Source organism: Amblyomma americanum, chromosome 3, assembly GCF_052857255.1.
Source record: "Amblyomma americanum isolate KBUSLIRL-KWMA chromosome 3, ASM5285725v1, whole genome shotgun sequence".
NCBI lineage: Eukaryota > Metazoa > Arthropoda > Arachnida > Ixodida > Ixodidae > Amblyomma > Amblyomma americanum.
The window spans coordinates 4190412-4208090 of record NC_135499.1 but is presented as its reverse complement, the minus strand read 5'-3'; the positions used below and the strand labels follow the sequence as shown (position 1 = coordinate 4208090).

The 17679-nt window shown below is 46.6% G+C and overlaps 1 protein-coding gene across 4 annotated transcripts in view; it reads right to left on the bottom strand.

The window, feature by feature from the left end:
- The window catches only part of Vps50 (vacuolar protein sorting 50), a 262379-nt gene extending 245464 nt beyond the window's left edge, over positions 1 to 16915 (bottom strand). For all 4 annotated transcript variants that reach the window (XM_077657052.1, XM_077657054.1, XM_077657053.1 and 1 more), the window contains exons 1-5: positions 16758 to 16915; positions 16606 to 16674; positions 16438 to 16551; positions 8240 to 8311; positions 1830 to 1954 (exon numbers count right to left, since the gene is read on the bottom strand). In XM_077657052.1, the coding sequence (XP_077513178.1) occupies positions 1830 to 1954; positions 8240 to 8311; positions 16438 to 16551; positions 16606 to 16674; positions 16758 to 16799 (422 nt within the window). In that variant the 5' untranslated portion in view covers positions 16800 to 16915. The remainder of the gene's footprint in view (positions 1 to 1829; positions 1955 to 8239; positions 8312 to 16437; positions 16552 to 16605; positions 16675 to 16757) is intronic.
- Positions 16916 to 17679: the final 764 nt, after the last annotated feature.

Below are 17679 nucleotides of genomic sequence, written 5' to 3'. Positions count from 1 at the left end.
CCAGTGTGCCCTGCATTGCCACTGTACTTCCATTGCAAGCAGAACTGAAACGAAAAACTGCCTGCATTTTCACAAAGAAGAAAAATCAAGAGATTGGCCCATAAATCCATGCGAAAGATAATGGCACAACTTGCTGTGTGCGACTGCTGATGAATGACCTGCAGTTGAGGCAGTGCGGCTCTCATGTGAGACCTAAAAGTCTGCAAGTCGAATCCCGCTTCAACGAAATTCATGGGACCCGCGAAAAGTTTCTTAGAAGCGGAGGCTTCGTTGTCGTGAAATCGGGCCACAAATTGACAGATTGGAACCGATAATTCATGGACAATGTTTATTTTACAAAAATTTGTCAGTTTTGGTCATTTGCAGTTTCGAAATAGGCGTCATGGCGATATTCCTGGCGATCCGAAAATCTCGGAATCGCGTAATAAACGCACCCGCTTCGTTTGCTATCAAAACTAATTTTTTTTCTGAACACGCTTTAGAGGCACCTTTTCTTTCGTCGTGTGAGAACCCGTACTTAGACCGCGCTGCCTGGAGGCATTTCAGCGTGTACAATGCGCACGTGCGCCTGCCTCACTGCGCGTTCAGTAGCTGTCACATGCATGCACCTCGAAATTAATCCTTTAGACGACGTGCCAGAAATGCAGTTGCTCCAATTCTTCAAAAATGTTTTAAAAAGTTAAGCGAGGCGCAGTACGAACACACCAGCTGAGTGACATTCTGTTGAGACATACGCCAAGAACCACCGACACTCGCAATGGCTGTATTCGGTCAGTGCTGGAGTGCACCAGACGGAAAAAAAAAAATGCTATCACAATGCTCGCCCTCAGCGTAAAAGAGAGACTAGAGTGGCCCAGCCGGTGTCAGGCTTCTTACAATGACGTGCTGCCCATCGACACGCCGGGCAACAGGGGATCGTTAAACGCCTCTTGCTCGGTGTCGCTAGGCCTAACGCCTAACGTGCTCCGCAAAGAAGCCTCGAAAAAGTGGTCAAAAACTAGCTACCAGTTATCGTATAACGTTTACCATTTTCACCGATTTCTGTTGACACAATTGCTTCACACCGATATGAACGCTGTAGGATTTCTGTTATGCCTTAGAGCGAAGCGAGTGAACGCCGCACTGCAACAACGACCGCAATTCCCAAGCACAGAGTCCGGGCTGTCGGCAAAACCATCCCAGGCAGTCGTGTGCCGCATCGCATTTTTATGCGTACATGACTGCCCATTAATTCCAATTCTCCAGGGAATGTCAGCTGCGCTACTGAAAGCGCAAACTGTCTTCGGCATCAGTGTTTCGTGAAACCTAATGAGATACGCCACGTGTGGACACGAAAAAAAAGCCAAAAATTGGCCGCTTACTCGGAAAAATTTCGTTGAAGCGGAACCTCGATCTGAAAATTGTTTGTTTTGGGGGAAAATAATTGCACTGCCTTGTATGGTATGCTGACGGGGAATCAGAAATACTTTGTTGCGGCGGAAATTTCGCTGTCGTGGCGTTCATTGTAGCAGGGCTTGCCTACTGCACCCAGCACTTCTGCTGCTTTCAGCCATTCAATCTGTGGGGACCAGGATATGGTCATGCACTAGGCGCCAGCTGGGCCTCTGAAAGAGATTGCTTTGTTTTACAGGGTCTCAAAGAAACTAAGGCTATGAAGGACGCCGCATTGGAGGGCTCTGGTAATTTCTGGGGCTCCTTAATGTGCACTGACATCGCACAGCACACAGGCCCCTAGCGTTTCGCCCCCCATCGAAATTTGGGCCAGCAGCTAAGCACCATAACCACTTAGAGGCCCAAATAGGGCTGTTTTCTCCACGGGACCACATTACCTGCGGCCCCGGATGCAGACCGAGCAGGCCTCATCCAGGTTCTCTTGCAGCTCGGTGACCCGCTGGAGTTCCAGCGCATACCAGGACTGGTTCTGCAGAATCAGGTCCGACACCCGCTTGGACACCTGCCAAAGAGCACCAAACCCCCACCCAAGCTTGGTTTGACTCACAGGAGTGCCGCTCTGGCCGTCCCTTTTTGCCCTGCTCAACACCTCTTTTATACTCCGTTCGCTGTCCTTAGGAAGAGGGACTACACACAGATGCAGTATTAATGCAAGGCTTCACCACCTGCACCTGTGACAGTAGTCCATGGGACTACATCAAACAAGCCTGCTCGTCATAAGAAGCCGGAGTTCTCCTCTCCGCCATTACCACCAGCTTCTTCTACGCAACAAGATGGCTGTATCCTGTACACATATGTCGCAATCACCCTAACAGGGGGATTAGCTGCTTTTATAAGCCCGACACACCTTCAACTCTACAGCCACGAGACCTACTGTACTGACACTTCATCATCTCTTCCCTTGGAGCTGCAAGCGATTTTAAATGCCATAGCAGCTTTATCTGACGACCCTCCTTATAACCAGGTGCACCTATTTACTCATTCACAAGAAGCTCTGAAGCATCTAAAGAAAGTCCGTGGTACCCTTCAGGTTTCCCAAGTCACACATGCTGCTTGTAAAATGTAAATCCTACCCAGTGCCTATACTCATTCACTGGGTTCAAGTGCGCACAGATGTCGATAGCATCGCACCTGACATATCTCGTTTAGCGGACATTCCACAAACTCCCCCTGCCTCTTTGCCACCAGATCCACTTCTGACCCATTTAACATCTTCAACCTCCCTCAGGCATTTTACACGTGCTCTTATACCCCCTCTACCCACCCCCTTCCCCCCAACCTATCACGGGTGGAGGAGGTCTCTCTGAGGTGGCTGCGGGTCAGAGTGGCCCATACGCCAGCAGTTCGCCACCAGTGGCAAAGTGAGAAGATTCCTGCGCCGGAAAAATGCCTTCGCTGCGAAACACCCGCTTCTGACACCACTGTCCACCACCTATTGTGGACATGCCCAGGAACTTCTCTGGTGCACGCTCGCGTTCAAGAGGCAGGCCTGTCCTCAAACAATGACTCCGATTTCCACTTGTGGCTAACGGAAAACACTTACTCCCGAAGATTATGTCACTTTTTATAAATAACCGGACTTCATGCCTTTTTGTAACATATTATACCATTCGTTAATGATGTCACATTTTATGCTGTGCGGCACATTTAGCGTCCCAAATAAATAAATAACTATATACCAAACAATTATTAGTTATGCCGACTGTATCCTCGCATTCAGTGCGGGCTGGGAAATTTTATTTTTATTCCTTTTTTCTTCTCCATTTGACTCTTTGTACCAATGTACCCTTACAAATGTTGTTTTCACAGAGACCTGTGGCATGACGATTCATCGTGACACAACAGCGCAGACAAGACAAGGTACAGGAAGGAATACAACGACACGAGCCCTGACTTTCAACAAGGTTTATTTGAAAGCACGTCAAAATATACACATTGCAGCCTAAAAAACAATGAAAAAAGGACGCCTTGTCACATTCACCCTGGATGAGTCGAAAACAAAATAAAAGCCAATTATGAAGCATGTAACAGCACGACCTCTTCTTTAGTGAGAGACAGAGAAGGTGGGCAAACACAAAGACAGCGGTTGTTTGAAATTTCAGCGGCCTCGATTATCTCGAGCACTAACTTTTCTGTGTCTGTATAGCAGAATCTAGCACGTGAATTCTGGCTAATAGTGTTCAGGATCGGGCAAATGATCGCAATCGCGACAGTGATTCATCAAATTCTCTCTTACAGCTATGTTCACATGATAATGGTGCTCTTTTAACCTCTCATTGGTACACCTGCCAGTTTGTCCAGTGTAAACATAGCCACATTACAAGAGGATCGAGTACCCTATGCCTTCTGTGCAATCCACGAAGCGATTCTGATGGTTGACTGTGGAACCTTCATTGCCTTGCCAATTTCGTTTAACACGCTTACATAGGTACTGAATCTTCTGAGGTGTGGAGAAAACAGCATTAATGCCAACTCGATAGCTTATTTTCTTTAAATAAATTGTGGATGTAGGGAACAGGTGCAAACTTTCTTTTTGGAGGCCTGTTTTAACTTGTGCTTAAGGCACTTGCCTACATACATCAACAAAGGTTCTGGATATCCAGTTCTAGACAAACGGCTTATTTACTGGGCAAAACTGGATGCCACGGCATGCACACAGGATTTCACCAAGGCATTTTTGAAGCAGAGGCTGACAATAGCTCTCTTCCCAGGCATAGAGTAAGCTGAAGAAAATGGTAAAAGCCAATTATTTGCCCTCGGTTCTTAAGTCCAACAAGTGTGGTCATCCTTGTTGCCCAACAAGTGTGGTCATCCAGGAAGAGATCAGAGATCCAAAAAACCTAATGACGCATTCTCTGGTAATATCAGTGGTGATTAAAAGCGGACTAAGGCCTTGACTGAAGTGCTCTATCACCTTAGACACTGCTTCATCAGGATCGGAGACCAAGCTATCACAGAGAACTAGGTAGTCATCCACGACTCTAAACACTTTACTAACACAAGTTCCTGCTATGAGCCTGAAATAAGTCACTTAACACTAGCACTTAACACTACTTTTTTGCAAAAGCAAGTTATTTTACATTGTTAACAAAGGTGGACTGAAGGTATGAGGTTAACAGCACAACCACATTCTTCACCTTTTTTTTTTATTTCTATATACTGTCAACCCCAACCGGGGTTTTCACAGGGGTGGACGCACGTAAAAAAAATACACAACTTCCAGATAAAACAGTTATAGGACAGTAAGCAGTTGTACAATGAAAAGGATGGGTCTACTTAAATCAAAACAAGAACAAACAAATTCGAGGTAATCAGTTATACAGAACACAGTATATATCACCAACATTTTAACAATATTTAGTCAGTTTTGTGGCAGCATACTCAGCTCGGCAAGCTCCAAAAATTTGAGGACTGTCGGCTGCATTACAATCGAAGCGTCAAGGGCATTCGCGGAAAAAAGGAAAGATAGAATGTGTTATTACAACACAAAAATTCTTCAAGTGTAAGAGGATGTTTGCGCCGGGTGATTCTGGAGTGGCGTATATTGACGAAGTCTTCAGAGTTAAGCTTAAATGAATTGTGCAGAAGTAAGTATAGGAATTTCAAGCGGTGCAGTTTCGATCGGATAGATAAAGGCTGAAGTCCTGGACGATGCAAAAGTTCAGTAGGTGAATCTGTGCGTCTGTACTGGTTATAGATAAATCGCACAGCTTTTCGCTGCACACTTTCCAGTGCGGCTACGCTAGTGCCTGTATAAGGGAACCATGTAATGTTAGCATATTCTAATACCAGGCGTATAAGTGTAGTGTATGCCAGAAGCTTTATTTCGGGAGGCGAGTTTTTCAAGGCACGATTGAGGAAAAACAGCTTGTTCATTGCCTTATTTGCTACATACTGAACATGCGTTGTCCAGTTCAGATCGGATGAGATAAGGATGCCCAGATATCGGTATTCCGTAATAGATCGTAGCGTAGTGCTATCAGAACTATAAGTGAACTTAAGCGGATTTTTTTTTTTGTGACAGACATAGAAACTGTCTTGTCTTTGTTAATGACCATACTCCAATCATGACACCACTGAAAAACTTTACTCAAAGCGCTATTTAGTTTGATCTGGTCAGACTGATGTTTAATTTCATGATAAAGAACGCAATCGTCTGCAAACAGTCTCATTTGTACTGCATTTTGGTTAGTTATATCATTAATAAATAGCAAAAATAAAAGAGGCACCAGTACAGATCCTTGGAGCTCACCAGATACTACGGGAATAATGTCAGAGGTATGTCCATCGAATTGGACAAATTGGTAATGTTCCGACAAAAAACTACTGATCCATCGTTTGACGGGACCATCACCAATTAAATGCTCGAGTTTGTACATCAATTTTTGGTGCGACACCCGGTCGAACGCTTTGGAAAAGTCAAAGAAAATTATATCAAATTGCGACTGATTGTTAATACCTTGTGCAAGATAATGCACGAATTCAACAAGTTGTGTTATAGTGGAGAGACCATTTCTAAAACCAAGCTGGCAAGGGTGAATTAGCTTTTTAGCCTCTACGTATTGAGTCAGAAATTTTAGGATAATGTGTTCCAGAATTTTCCCACATGTACATGTCAGAGATATGGGTCGATAATTATTCGGGGAGTGCTTGTCACCTGATTTGTGGACAGGGATTACTTTGGTGATTTTCCATTCAGAGGAAATACAACATTCACGAATTGATTTCTGCAAAAGAAGACAAAGATATTTGCTAAAAGGCTCGGCACAACGTTTCAGAAATCCATTAGGAATGTCATCTGGGCCGCTACTTTTCTTTTCATCAACATTTAGAAGCAAGGATAGCACACCAGCCTCAGAAATTTTAGGCATACTAACGAGATGCTCGTAGCCATATTGTTGTGGTGCAGTCAGGCCAACGTGGTTTTTATCAACAATGAGGACCGATTGAAAATATTTGTTGAACGAATCTGCTCTAAGTTTGCCGTCCAGAGATGACGCCTTCTTTTGCAACTTCTGTTGCAAAAGAAGGCGATTTGTTTCCATTTCTGACCTCGTTGAAAGTCAGCACTCATGTCATCGTATTGCTTCCTCGTCCTTGTCTTGTCTACGCTGTTTTGTCACAATGAATTACCAACAAGCCGCCTTAGATTTTCCACAACCATAATAATGCAGATGTGTCCAACACTATTTTCGTGAGACGTTCTGTCCCGCCTCGGCACAAAGTTTATCAGCCTCTCCCTGCCTTTACTGAGCTGCTTTTCTTGGTTGAAGACGTCTGATCACTACTAGGCTGCCTTAGCCTCCCTTTAGTACCCTGCATATCTAAATTACTTTGGCCGAAGTTGGGACATAAAACTAGTGAACACTCTCAAACTAAAGCTGCACGCAACACAAACGCACTCAAAAGTTACAGATGGGCAAGCCGCTGCTTCTAGTACTTTCTCTTGGAAGGAAACTTTGTCAGATGCAGCACAAGCTCTGTCCGTGCTACTTATTTCATACCCCATCTGAACTGATTATGCAGCTACCATTTATAGAACCATAATACCTACCATTTTTTGTCTTTTTTCTACTACAGTAAAACTTCACCAATATGTTCCCAGTTCATGCTTTCAAAACCATGAGCAGTAAAGACATTCCACAGAATTACACTGTTCTTCTGGTTAAAGGGAATGACAACTGACCAGGATGTGTCACGAGATTATGGTGGACAGGAAAAAAATCTTGCTTCACAGAGTAAGAATCAAGAACTGCAATATAAACGAAATAAGAATTAATAATTTTAGTTTGGCAGCAAAATTGCATAAAACAAGCTGAAGGGACATTTTACTATTAAATCTTGTCATTTTCAGTGAATCCCACCAAATGAGTACATCTCGGTGAAATACAGTCGAACCAACTTATAATGGCCGCAGTTATAACCAACAGTCACTTATTACGAATGTGGGTGGCGCTACCGTCAAAATATGTGTTAGGGCACAGCGTCTTAGATATAACGGAAAAGCATGGTTGCACAACACAGTTACAGTGAACGAGGAGGTTCGGAAACCTCACATTAACTGCGGTGGCAACCACCGAAGAGCGTCTCCCAGACCCCGTAATGCAACTTCCCCATGACTGCCCGCCCCACCTTCTTCAGAAAGAACATGGCGATTTGAGATAGTACTAATAAAAACAGGACGTAAACAATACATTAGAAACTGTTTACAGGATGCAGTGGTCACAACGCATGAGTTGTGCTGGTGTTGAGCAGCCTGGTGTGATGCGCCGCACCCATGCACCACATCGGCGAAGTTTGTTTTTGCAGTGAAGGAAAATCTTTTTGTTTCGGCGTATCGCCTTCTTCTGTATATCTCCATCTTCTGTAAACAGTGCATAGTGTGCTCCTTTGTCTATGTGCCTGTGTTTGGGGCATGGACTCTCACAAAGTGTATTTGCATTGTAACCTTGTTTACTTTTGTTATATTTTCTTGTAAATTGTAACTTCGCCATTGTTGCTGATCCTAAGGCATAGTGCTTACTAACAAATGTATGTACCCTCTCCTGCTTGGACCGATTCGGTCTGCAGTATTCTGTAAATAAATAAATAAAATAAACAGTGACAGACTGGCCAGTGGGCTGAAGTAGGCAAGGTTCATTTGCAACAGAGTACGCCACACCAGCAGAGCGATCCAGTCTGGCACGCACTCACTTGGTGTGCACACCAACTTAACACTATCTGCAGCGGTGAGTCAGGTCAATCTGGCAGAAAACGCCACTGCAGGCAAACAGTGGGGAAGACTGACCACAGCCAGCTGCCTCCGCAGGACCGTGCGCACCAACTGGATGGCGGCCAGGTCCAGCTCCTCGGGAAGTTTCTGGAAAGTGGACCACACGCACATGACAAGCAAGCCCTTGCTTTGCTGCCTGGCCCAACCACACAAAGGAAGGGGCAAGGCATGCTCTGTCAAAAGCATGGCAGCATTACATGCCCTCCATCTGAGGGGCTGCTAAAAAGCACTGCACTGCACTGGCGCTGGGTTTCATGGCACACAAGCAGCCAAGGCCATCCTGTGCCAAATGTCCAGCTACAAACATGTCTGCTCAGGGACAAAAAAAAAGATTGTTTCTGACCAAAAAAACCCATTTCTGGAATTTGGTTACTGTGCAAGGCTCATAAACCTACACCGAATGTCTTTGAGAAGATGGCCAGCAAAGTCTCACGGGCAAACACTTTGTCTTTAATGCACAATGCCACGACACAAAAGCATACTGCAGTTTTTTCTTGCACTTTCAGGCCTCTTCAGACATTCTGTCAAGAATGAAGCAGAAATGCAATACAAGCACATTTTCTGCAAACAAGGACCTAAAAATTTATTATAATATATACCAGGGGTGGCCAAACTGTGGTCTTGCGGGTCCAAGTGTGGACTCTGTGGCATCAGTAACCACCACTCCCCCCGCCTCCCATTTCTGCCCAAACTTCAAGGTGCTTGCTTCATGAATGAGCCATTGCAATGCACAGGCACAGTGAGAAATCGCTGCATGAGTGTAAATCACTGTAACCACCAGCTTTGCTGCAGGATATTTGTTTAAATGCCGCGCCCCCTTTTTATTACGGCTCTTGGCCAAAAAAAAGATTGTTTTATGGCTCTTTGCTTACATCTGTATGGCCACCCTTCATATACACATTATAACAGGGTGAAGTTTGGGTCACTGACCAAGTCAAAAACAAACGAAAAAGACGTTTCGGGTCCCGTACGGGACCCTTGTTCACAATAAGACTGTCAAAGAAGAAGGCGGGATTATATAGTCTTCAGGATCGTTCCTAATCTTTTTGCGTAGATATGATGAAGGGAGCCTTGATTCCTGTTCAAAGTATCTTTCGTCGTCTGGATGACTAATGATTCTAGATGCAGTCTATTCAAATTATTTCTTTCTGTGGCTACAATCTCCGCCTCGTCCCAGGCTATCTCGTGGCCAGTGGTCTGCACGTGCTCGGCGATAGCGTTCTTTGATGCGCGATGGTTCCTTACGTCGCCTTGATGGTCTTTCATTCGTCGCTGGAAGTTCCCGGTTTCGCCGATATAGACGGATGTGCAGTCATTGCAGGGAACTTTGTAAACCACACCAGGAAATTTGGCGCGTGGCAGGGGGTCCTTTACGTTCACAAGTTCGGCACGTAGCTTGCTTGTTGGCACGTGGGCGATGTGCACTCCGTGCTTCCTGAAGATTCGGGAAAGGGTTTCACTGACTCCAGGTACATAAGGAACTGCAGCACGCTTCATGGTTTTTGCGCTTCCATCTCGTTGTCCCCTCGTGCGTTGCAAGTTTTTAGACCTATTGTTCACAAGGTTCCTGGGGTAACCGTTACGCTCGAGATCCCTTTTTATCACCTTGAGTTCGTTGATGAAGCTTTCCGGGTCTGCGCAGACATTTCTTGCACGGTTCAGTAGTGACGAGATAACTGATCGCTTGTGAGCCAAGGGGTGGGACGATTCAAAGTCGAGATATCGTCCGGAGTGCGTCGGCTTTCGGAACACGCTGAAACTTAAGCGGCACGCGGCACGCTTGACGTTCATGTCCAAAAACGGGATGCTGCCATTCATTTCCTTTTCCACGGTAAAATTTATAGATGGCTCCATGGCATTGAGATGGTCAAGGAAGCTTTGTAGATTCTGCTTGTTCAGAATGCAAAAGCAGTCATCCACGCACCTCAGGAACACCTTTGGACGTGGCTTGAATGAGTTCAGGGCTTTGCTTTCAATGGCTTCCATTGTAAGGTTGGCAGCCGTCACTGAAATTGACGCTCCCATAGCAGTACCAAAAATCTGCATGTACAGCGTACCGTTGTAAACGAAATACGTGTTAGCCAGACAGAAGCGAAGGAGTTCAGTGATCTCGCTAACTTCCAATGGCGTACGATCTGGGAAGGATGGATCGTTCTTCAGGGCCTCTTTGCAGGTGTGTACGGCAAGTTCGACCGGAACACTCATGAACAATGAGCAAACATCGAATGACACAAGTATATCATTTTCATCCAGGGTAACGTCCTTGATCTTCTCAATGAAATCTTGCGAATTCTTGATGTGCGTCGCTGACTTTCCCACCAATGGAGCCAAAACTTTGTGCAGGTATCCAGACAACTTGAAAAGCGGGGATCTTGTGTAATCCACGATTGGCCTGAGCGGAGTTCCAATTTTGTGGATCTTGGGCAAACCATATATTGCGGGAGCCGATCCATTTGTGCAAAGAAGCCTGTAGTAAAGCTTCTTTTGAGAAGGGGGGAGACTTGGTCAGTGACCCAAACTTCACCCTGTTATTATGCTTCATCCTGACCAGACGGTATTCCGTCGAACGTTAGACTACGTGAATATACACATTGTCTTGTTTCTCATATAATTTCTATTCAGAAAGCACCCTCAAGTAAACTTTGGCTGTCCAGTATAAAAAGGGCCAGTTCTTTTCATTTCTCTCTAAAAAATGGCATCCTTCCCTTCTTTTTCTTCTTTCCTTTTATCTCTCGACAATTGTATTTCCTTCCTTGTTCTTTCTCTGTTGCCATGTGGCTGACGAGGCCACACTTGCCAAGCAGGGCACGAAGCACAGCATAATACATCAGGGAACGATACCCTAGCTGAGCAAAGAGGAGTCGACATAGGTACTCACACCTTTCAGTGCCTATCCAAACTCACCAAAAGTCATCCCACTGCTCATGAGGACAGCTGTCCGCATTGCACGGCTACATTATTCCAACCACGTGGACCTGACAATGTAACTCAGCAGTGCCTTCACACCAAAGTCCCACACTGGTGCAGTGGGAGGTCCTGGAGGACCAGCTCGCATATACAGGCCGAGCCTGTGGAAAGGCTGTCTCCATGGGACTAGACAAAAATTTCTGGAGCAACCCACACTGCTTCCATCGACAAGCCTTTCCATATAAACTTTATTCCTCATCTCTTTTCTCTGATTTCCTTATCTTTGCTCTTGGCTTGGCTTTTGAGGTATGTTCAAGCTGACAGCACCCAATATATACCAGCACTAATTCTGTCAGTGCAGCACGTGGCCGCTGCATTTCAGCACTAGGCAGCAGAAGTGCCTGCCTAGTGTAGCAAAGGTTTCTCGGCTGGCCTGCACTCTCCGAAGTGGGAGTGTAGCTGGAGTGCAGCAATATGGCAGTGCTCATGTATAGGTCAGAGAAGATATGACTGCAGTGTTGTGGTGAATTGTGATCACAGATCTGGGGCAGTTCACCCACTCCGCAAGAGAGTACCTGAATCCACCGGAGGGCACCAACCCCAAAACTGCATTTCGAATATATGTTCCAGCCAAAGAGAGTGCTCGCGCACCACTGACAAAGCGTTCCTTGCGATCCCCTGTGCGCATCGTCTGCTAAAGAATGGGTGCTGGAAGAAAGTTACACAGGCTTCTGGTCGAATTCACCGCAGTGTGGACTGCTCTGTCGAGAAATCTTTGTTCAACAACTATTCCCAGTCTGCTACTGGAATAAGCGATCCATGATCCAGATCAATAGACTAGCTCAAAAAAAAAGCAGAAGTTGATGCAGCAGTTTACTGAATCTGTGATCAAAGGGACACTGCAGTAATTTCGATGGGCATATTGTAGCGCAACAAATCTATAGAAGAGCTAGTATGGTGGCTAGTTGGCATTTCATCGTAAGGGTTTGGAAAGCGCTAACTGGCATGGAATGGATACACACATGACAAAGCATTGTAGAGGTGGCCTTCGTGGGTACTCAAGTCAAATTTGAAAGCTGTGTGGGGACCCTACAATTTGTAAAAAATTTTTTTTAAAATTGCTGCTCGCAGTAGCTCACAACCGATCAGGGCGATACCTCACCGACGGTGCGTCCTGTACCCCTATGACGTTAGTGGGCAGACTGGGCAAGCAAAGGCACGCGCCCAGTCTGCAACTTTTAAAAATTATTTCTAAATTATAGGGTCCATGCAGAGCTTCCAAATTTGACTGGTATACTCACAGAGACAGATCTGTTGCACTAGAATGTGCTGATCGAAATCACTTCAGCGTCCCTTTAATGGGGGACTTCAATGGCGGCAGTTCTTTCTTGAAAGGAGGAGGTGAAAAGCTTTTCGTGGCCTCAGAACTGTAAACCTGAGCAATTAAGTCAAGAGCTGTAGGCTGCATTTTGATGCATATTCGTACATCATGTGTTTGTAATACACGCAACCATTTTTTCCAGGAAGACGGCGATTTTCTGGGTAGGTTTATGGCAACACTTGATTGCTGTCTGAGAATTCTGCAAGCAGTTTGGGATGTTAGCAGCCATTGATGTGGCTGAAAAGCAAGCGGATGCAATTTGGTGGCGACGCTAAAGCCAGCAGGCGACCCAACCTGGCACTGGTTGCAATCAGAGCCAAGCTGCAGTTGAACTGCCTGAACTGCTCACTCTTTTACAGAACTAGCAAGGCGAGTGAAGCCAAACTGAACAGGCATCCATTGGATGCCCACCCAACCCATTATATTGTAACTGAGCCGTAGCCATTTTTATGCGACAGCATATACAGCTCGTTTGGTCGAAAAGCCGTCGTCGGATATATTCGGGGGCTGCGTAAAAATCAGAGGCCACGCACACTGAATGGATAAAAAAACCGGGGCCTAGGCCGGAAATCGAACCAGGGCCTTTGGCGTTCGAGACTGGGACGTTTCCACTCCACCACGATGGCTCGATGCTTGAACATGAATAAAGGTGCGTCTAGTGAATGCACAGGTTTCTTAGAAACGTATCGTCGAGATCTGTGCGGAGGTGTACATGAGTAATTATGAGCATGTAAATTACAGATGTGGACTTAAGCGAGTACCATGAGTTTCTGGTCAAGTTTCTCCATGCTTGGCGTGCAGTCGTAGCTCCATAGTTTGAGATCCATTGAAACCTCCCTTCGCCATGCACGGCGCTGGCCTGGCAGATGGAACACGCGTACGCAACCTATCTGCGTCGGAGTAGTGTCGTTCGTTTCTGAACAGGCGTGATAGAACCACTGCCCTGTGCGAGTGCTAGTGTGGAGCAGCTTCTGTGTTTTGAGAGGCGTTCTAGAGACTCCAAGCTCAATGGGCGATGGCATTCCGTGGACTCCTTGGCAGCGCTGCAACACGCTGTCATGTCCCGCTCTTAAAGGCTTCAATTTTTCTCAATCTCCCCAACTGTGTCTTTCTCTCCTTTTCTCTCTCTTGGCTTGGGTGCGAAACCAAGGAAGAATGAAGACTACAATGGGCATCAGTTGCATGAGAATTGAGGGTAGGCTCCCACAGATCTGAGCGGCATTCAAAGATCTGAGCAGTATTCAAACCCACCTACTTTAGGATTCAAGCAGAAGCATGTTTGACCGATGCCTTAAACCACTCACCTATCACTGCCAACAGAGAGTTTCCCAAACATACCTAGTGGGAAGGCTAGAGGCACTGCACTTGGTCCACATGCCGGAAAAATAGGGATTCCTAGTGTAGGGCCAAAATCATGAATTCAATCAGGGAAAAAGAATGATTTTGCCAATTTCCATACGAGAAAAGCATTTACTGATGTCAGATTTGTTAAAAAGAAGCAAAAAAACGCTGTATTAAAAGGATGCAATCTGTATAGAGCATGGCTGCGGTGGCTAGATTGAGCTACTGGTGCCGTCGTTACTCAATAGCAGAGTCCGTGTTTTTAGCTGAACACTAGCCTCATCTTCCCTAATACCTTCATAGATTTTGGCATCATTTTTAATTTTGAGAAACCCGATGACTGCAAAGCTGCTGCTACCAGTGCCAGAGCACAGGTTCTGTAATTGGCCACGTGTGGAAATTTGAAGCAAGAAGCTGTTATCAGCTGTACAGATTGATTTTAAACCCTGCTTTATACCTGCAGCCTCGCATCAACCATACTAGAAGGGTTTATTTATTTACTTCTTTCAAAGACGATAGTAGCCTTAGTCCAGACGTATGCTCAACGAAGAGATGGAATTGCATGAAGTATATTCTGCACATGTTTACTGCATCATCTTCAACTCTCTATCTGTATTTTTGTATTTGCCCCCATTGTACAGCAGCTTGGAAAGGACATAAATGCACATTTTTAATGTCATGTATGAGAAGTAAATACATGTACTGTTGTGATCAGAATATTGTGGGACGTGAGAAAGCGCGGTAAAACTGAGTTCTGCGCCACTTAACGGTGCATGCCCGTTCTTTCGTCCCTCGCAGGCATCTTTGACTCCCTCTTACCATATGCATACCAAACGTAGATTGGAGCAGGTGCCAGGTGCTGTTTCGATATCTGGCTCACGTTAACCACAGGTGCTGCAGTGGATGAGGCAGACAGCAAGCTGCCTTTCTCCACACAGGCGGTGGGGTGGGGAGCCGAAAAAGCCACTGTGTGCGTGGATCAAGAGCAAGCTCCCTCCGGTGAGCACACATCTAGGCACCCGCTGGCAAAAATACATCTCCCACTACACCACTCCACCCTCCAGGAAGCCTCCACACACTGAACATCCCCCCACCCTGTCACTAGGTAGGGAATACATCCACTTCCACTCACTACCTCCATGTCCAAAAGCACTACCCAACACTACCTCCGCCCACTTCGCACTCCAGCAAACTCCCAGGGTCGTATGAGTGATGTGTGGGTGCGAGGGATGTGGAGATTGGGAGCTGGAGGTGCAGTGAGAAGGTGGCTGGTGAGTGGCAGTGAAGAAGGTGGGTTAAACAGCCCTTAGCCAGTACTTAAGGCAGCTGGATTTACAACTGCGTCTTTGAATTCGATTTCACTGTTGCTGGGCAGCTGAGAATGATGGTGGGGGAGAGTGTAGTAGGTGGCCCCTTATCTAAGGTACTTCTGGAGGGCTTCACTCACAGAGGCTTCACACAACACCCGCATTTTCACTCTACTATTATCTATTTCAATTATCTGTTCTACTGCTCTGGCAGGAGGATAGATAACCGCACTCCCCGCTTCCCCCCCCCCCCCCCCCCCCCACACACACACACACACACACCATACCCAGTCAACGCACTGCAAAAGGCGGCATGCAATTTGCTTCACCCATTACAGCGGCTATGGCAGATGCCAGCCAGATATCGACACAGTACCTGGTGACGGTTCTGATCTATGCATGTTGCACCTAAGGCAGGAGTGAAGGTACAAAGATGCCTACGAGGGACAAAAGAATAGTCGTGCGCCACTAGGTGGTGCAGAATACAGTTCTGCAACGCTTGCCCATGTCCCGCAGTATTCTGATCATGATAGTACACAACTTTTGAAGCATGGACTCTAGACGTGTTGCCTGGAGGCTACACACATTGCGCAAGCTATTTAATAAGCTCAGGAGGTGAAATTGAACCCAGAGGACTTTTACAATAGTGCTACACCATACTGCTCACTGGACTGTAGCACAAAGGGAGAGGAAGCGAGAGCTCTCTCTCTGACCTGGTTTGCAACAGTACAAAAAACCGGTGTTCGGACACCTGCGCGTACACGATGAAAAGATCTATACTAAGAGCACAGAGTATAGCCGGGAGGTACCTTATTCCTTAAGCTTACATTTGGCAATGTAGGCCCCAACTGCCGGAACTTGTTTCACAACACATTCACACAGCAAGCGCAAAACACAGGCGCCATAGCAAAGCAGCAAATGTGGGCATTTGGCTGCACATAATGAACGCATGAGACGCACTGTTCCGATACGCCAAACATGGAGACAGTACACAAACGAAACCAGCAACATTGTGCCCAATACAATGTTACCTGTTTTGTTTGTGGCGCCATCCCCCCCCGCATCAGTCCTCATACGTTCATAACGAATGCTACGCTGCGCCAGCATCCCAGCAACAGGCCACTTTGCTGGAATTGTAGTGGAACAGCTGGTATGCCATATGCACAGCCACGAGCGAAGGGAAAGGACCCTGGTCTAATTCTCGCGGGACGATGGCAGGTCATCCGCGACATATCTGCCACGCTGACGGCGCAGTATTTCCAGGAAAAGGACCGCACCTTGAGCTCGTGGTCGCTGGCATCGAAGGCCCCCTCGGCCGAGCAGTAGATGGCCTCGATGCAGGACAGCACCTCTTCCTCCTCGCTGGGGTCAGCGGGCAGCTCGCTGCTGGGCTGCGCACACACCGTCCACTCCGAAAAGGGTCCATCGCATGCGCTTAAACCCACCTTGAGCCTTGGGAGGGCCGGCTCGCAAGTCGCGCTGCCGCCACCGATCGCCGGCTCCGGCAGCTGGCCCTAGGGACATACACAGGCGCGCTGAACATATCGAGCCCATTCATGCTGCTCGACACATCCGAAACAAATACACCGGCACTTGCCTGTCTGCCCACTAAGGAGCGCAGTTTTTTCGTCAAATCCATATGACACTCCGGTCCTTCCCTGCTGCAACTGAAACTTGAAATCTTGGCACTAAACGGTACGGAGCCACCGATTTGCCACTGACGGCCCGCAAGTCGCAGTGGAAAGCCGAGCCAAATCGTTATCTTCACTCAAGGATTGGCTTGGCGTCATTTGGATGGATGGGTGGATGGATGAAAGCATAGAGTTTCGTTCAACGTTTCGAAACTCCTCGGCACACCCGTGACAGAGGAGCCGGCCCGCCGCGATTCCTGCCACCGTGGCGCTGCGGTCGACGGTAGAGCTAGCGGAACAAACGTCGTCTGCTAGCACCCAACGTTGCGCTTGCGCGGGGGGTTCCAAGTTCGCTGGTAGAATCTTTGTTCAGCGACCCTCTTCGATAACTAGGCATTATTTCAATAAGGCACGCTTGTTTTATCGCATGGATAAAAGTTTGAGTCGAGTTGGCTTGCTTTTTGGTAGCGCTACATACGTTGCGCTCCCGCTCACAAGCATATAAAATACATCAGATATAGTGGCACGCGCTTAAAGAGAAAGTTAAATTATTGTATTTTAACAAAAGATACTGGCTGCGTGCTGCTATAAACACCGCTCACCCTCTTCAACGATCGCCGCTTTTTAAAGGCACACGACAGGTGGATAGGCAGGATTGATCGGAAATCGCGTAAGAACGGCTTTTTTCTTCAGTGCGCCTTGTGTATCTCCCCGACGTCACCATTGACGTCTGCGCTTTTACGCTAAGTGATTGTTTGAAACTTAATCACATATATTGTGTGTTTTCTCGAGCAGCCTGACAGTACAGGGATTGTCCTGTTTTTCACTTTTTGAGGAATAGAGGATCACATAGTGAGGAAGTTGCGGCCATTCTTACATATCCTCAGT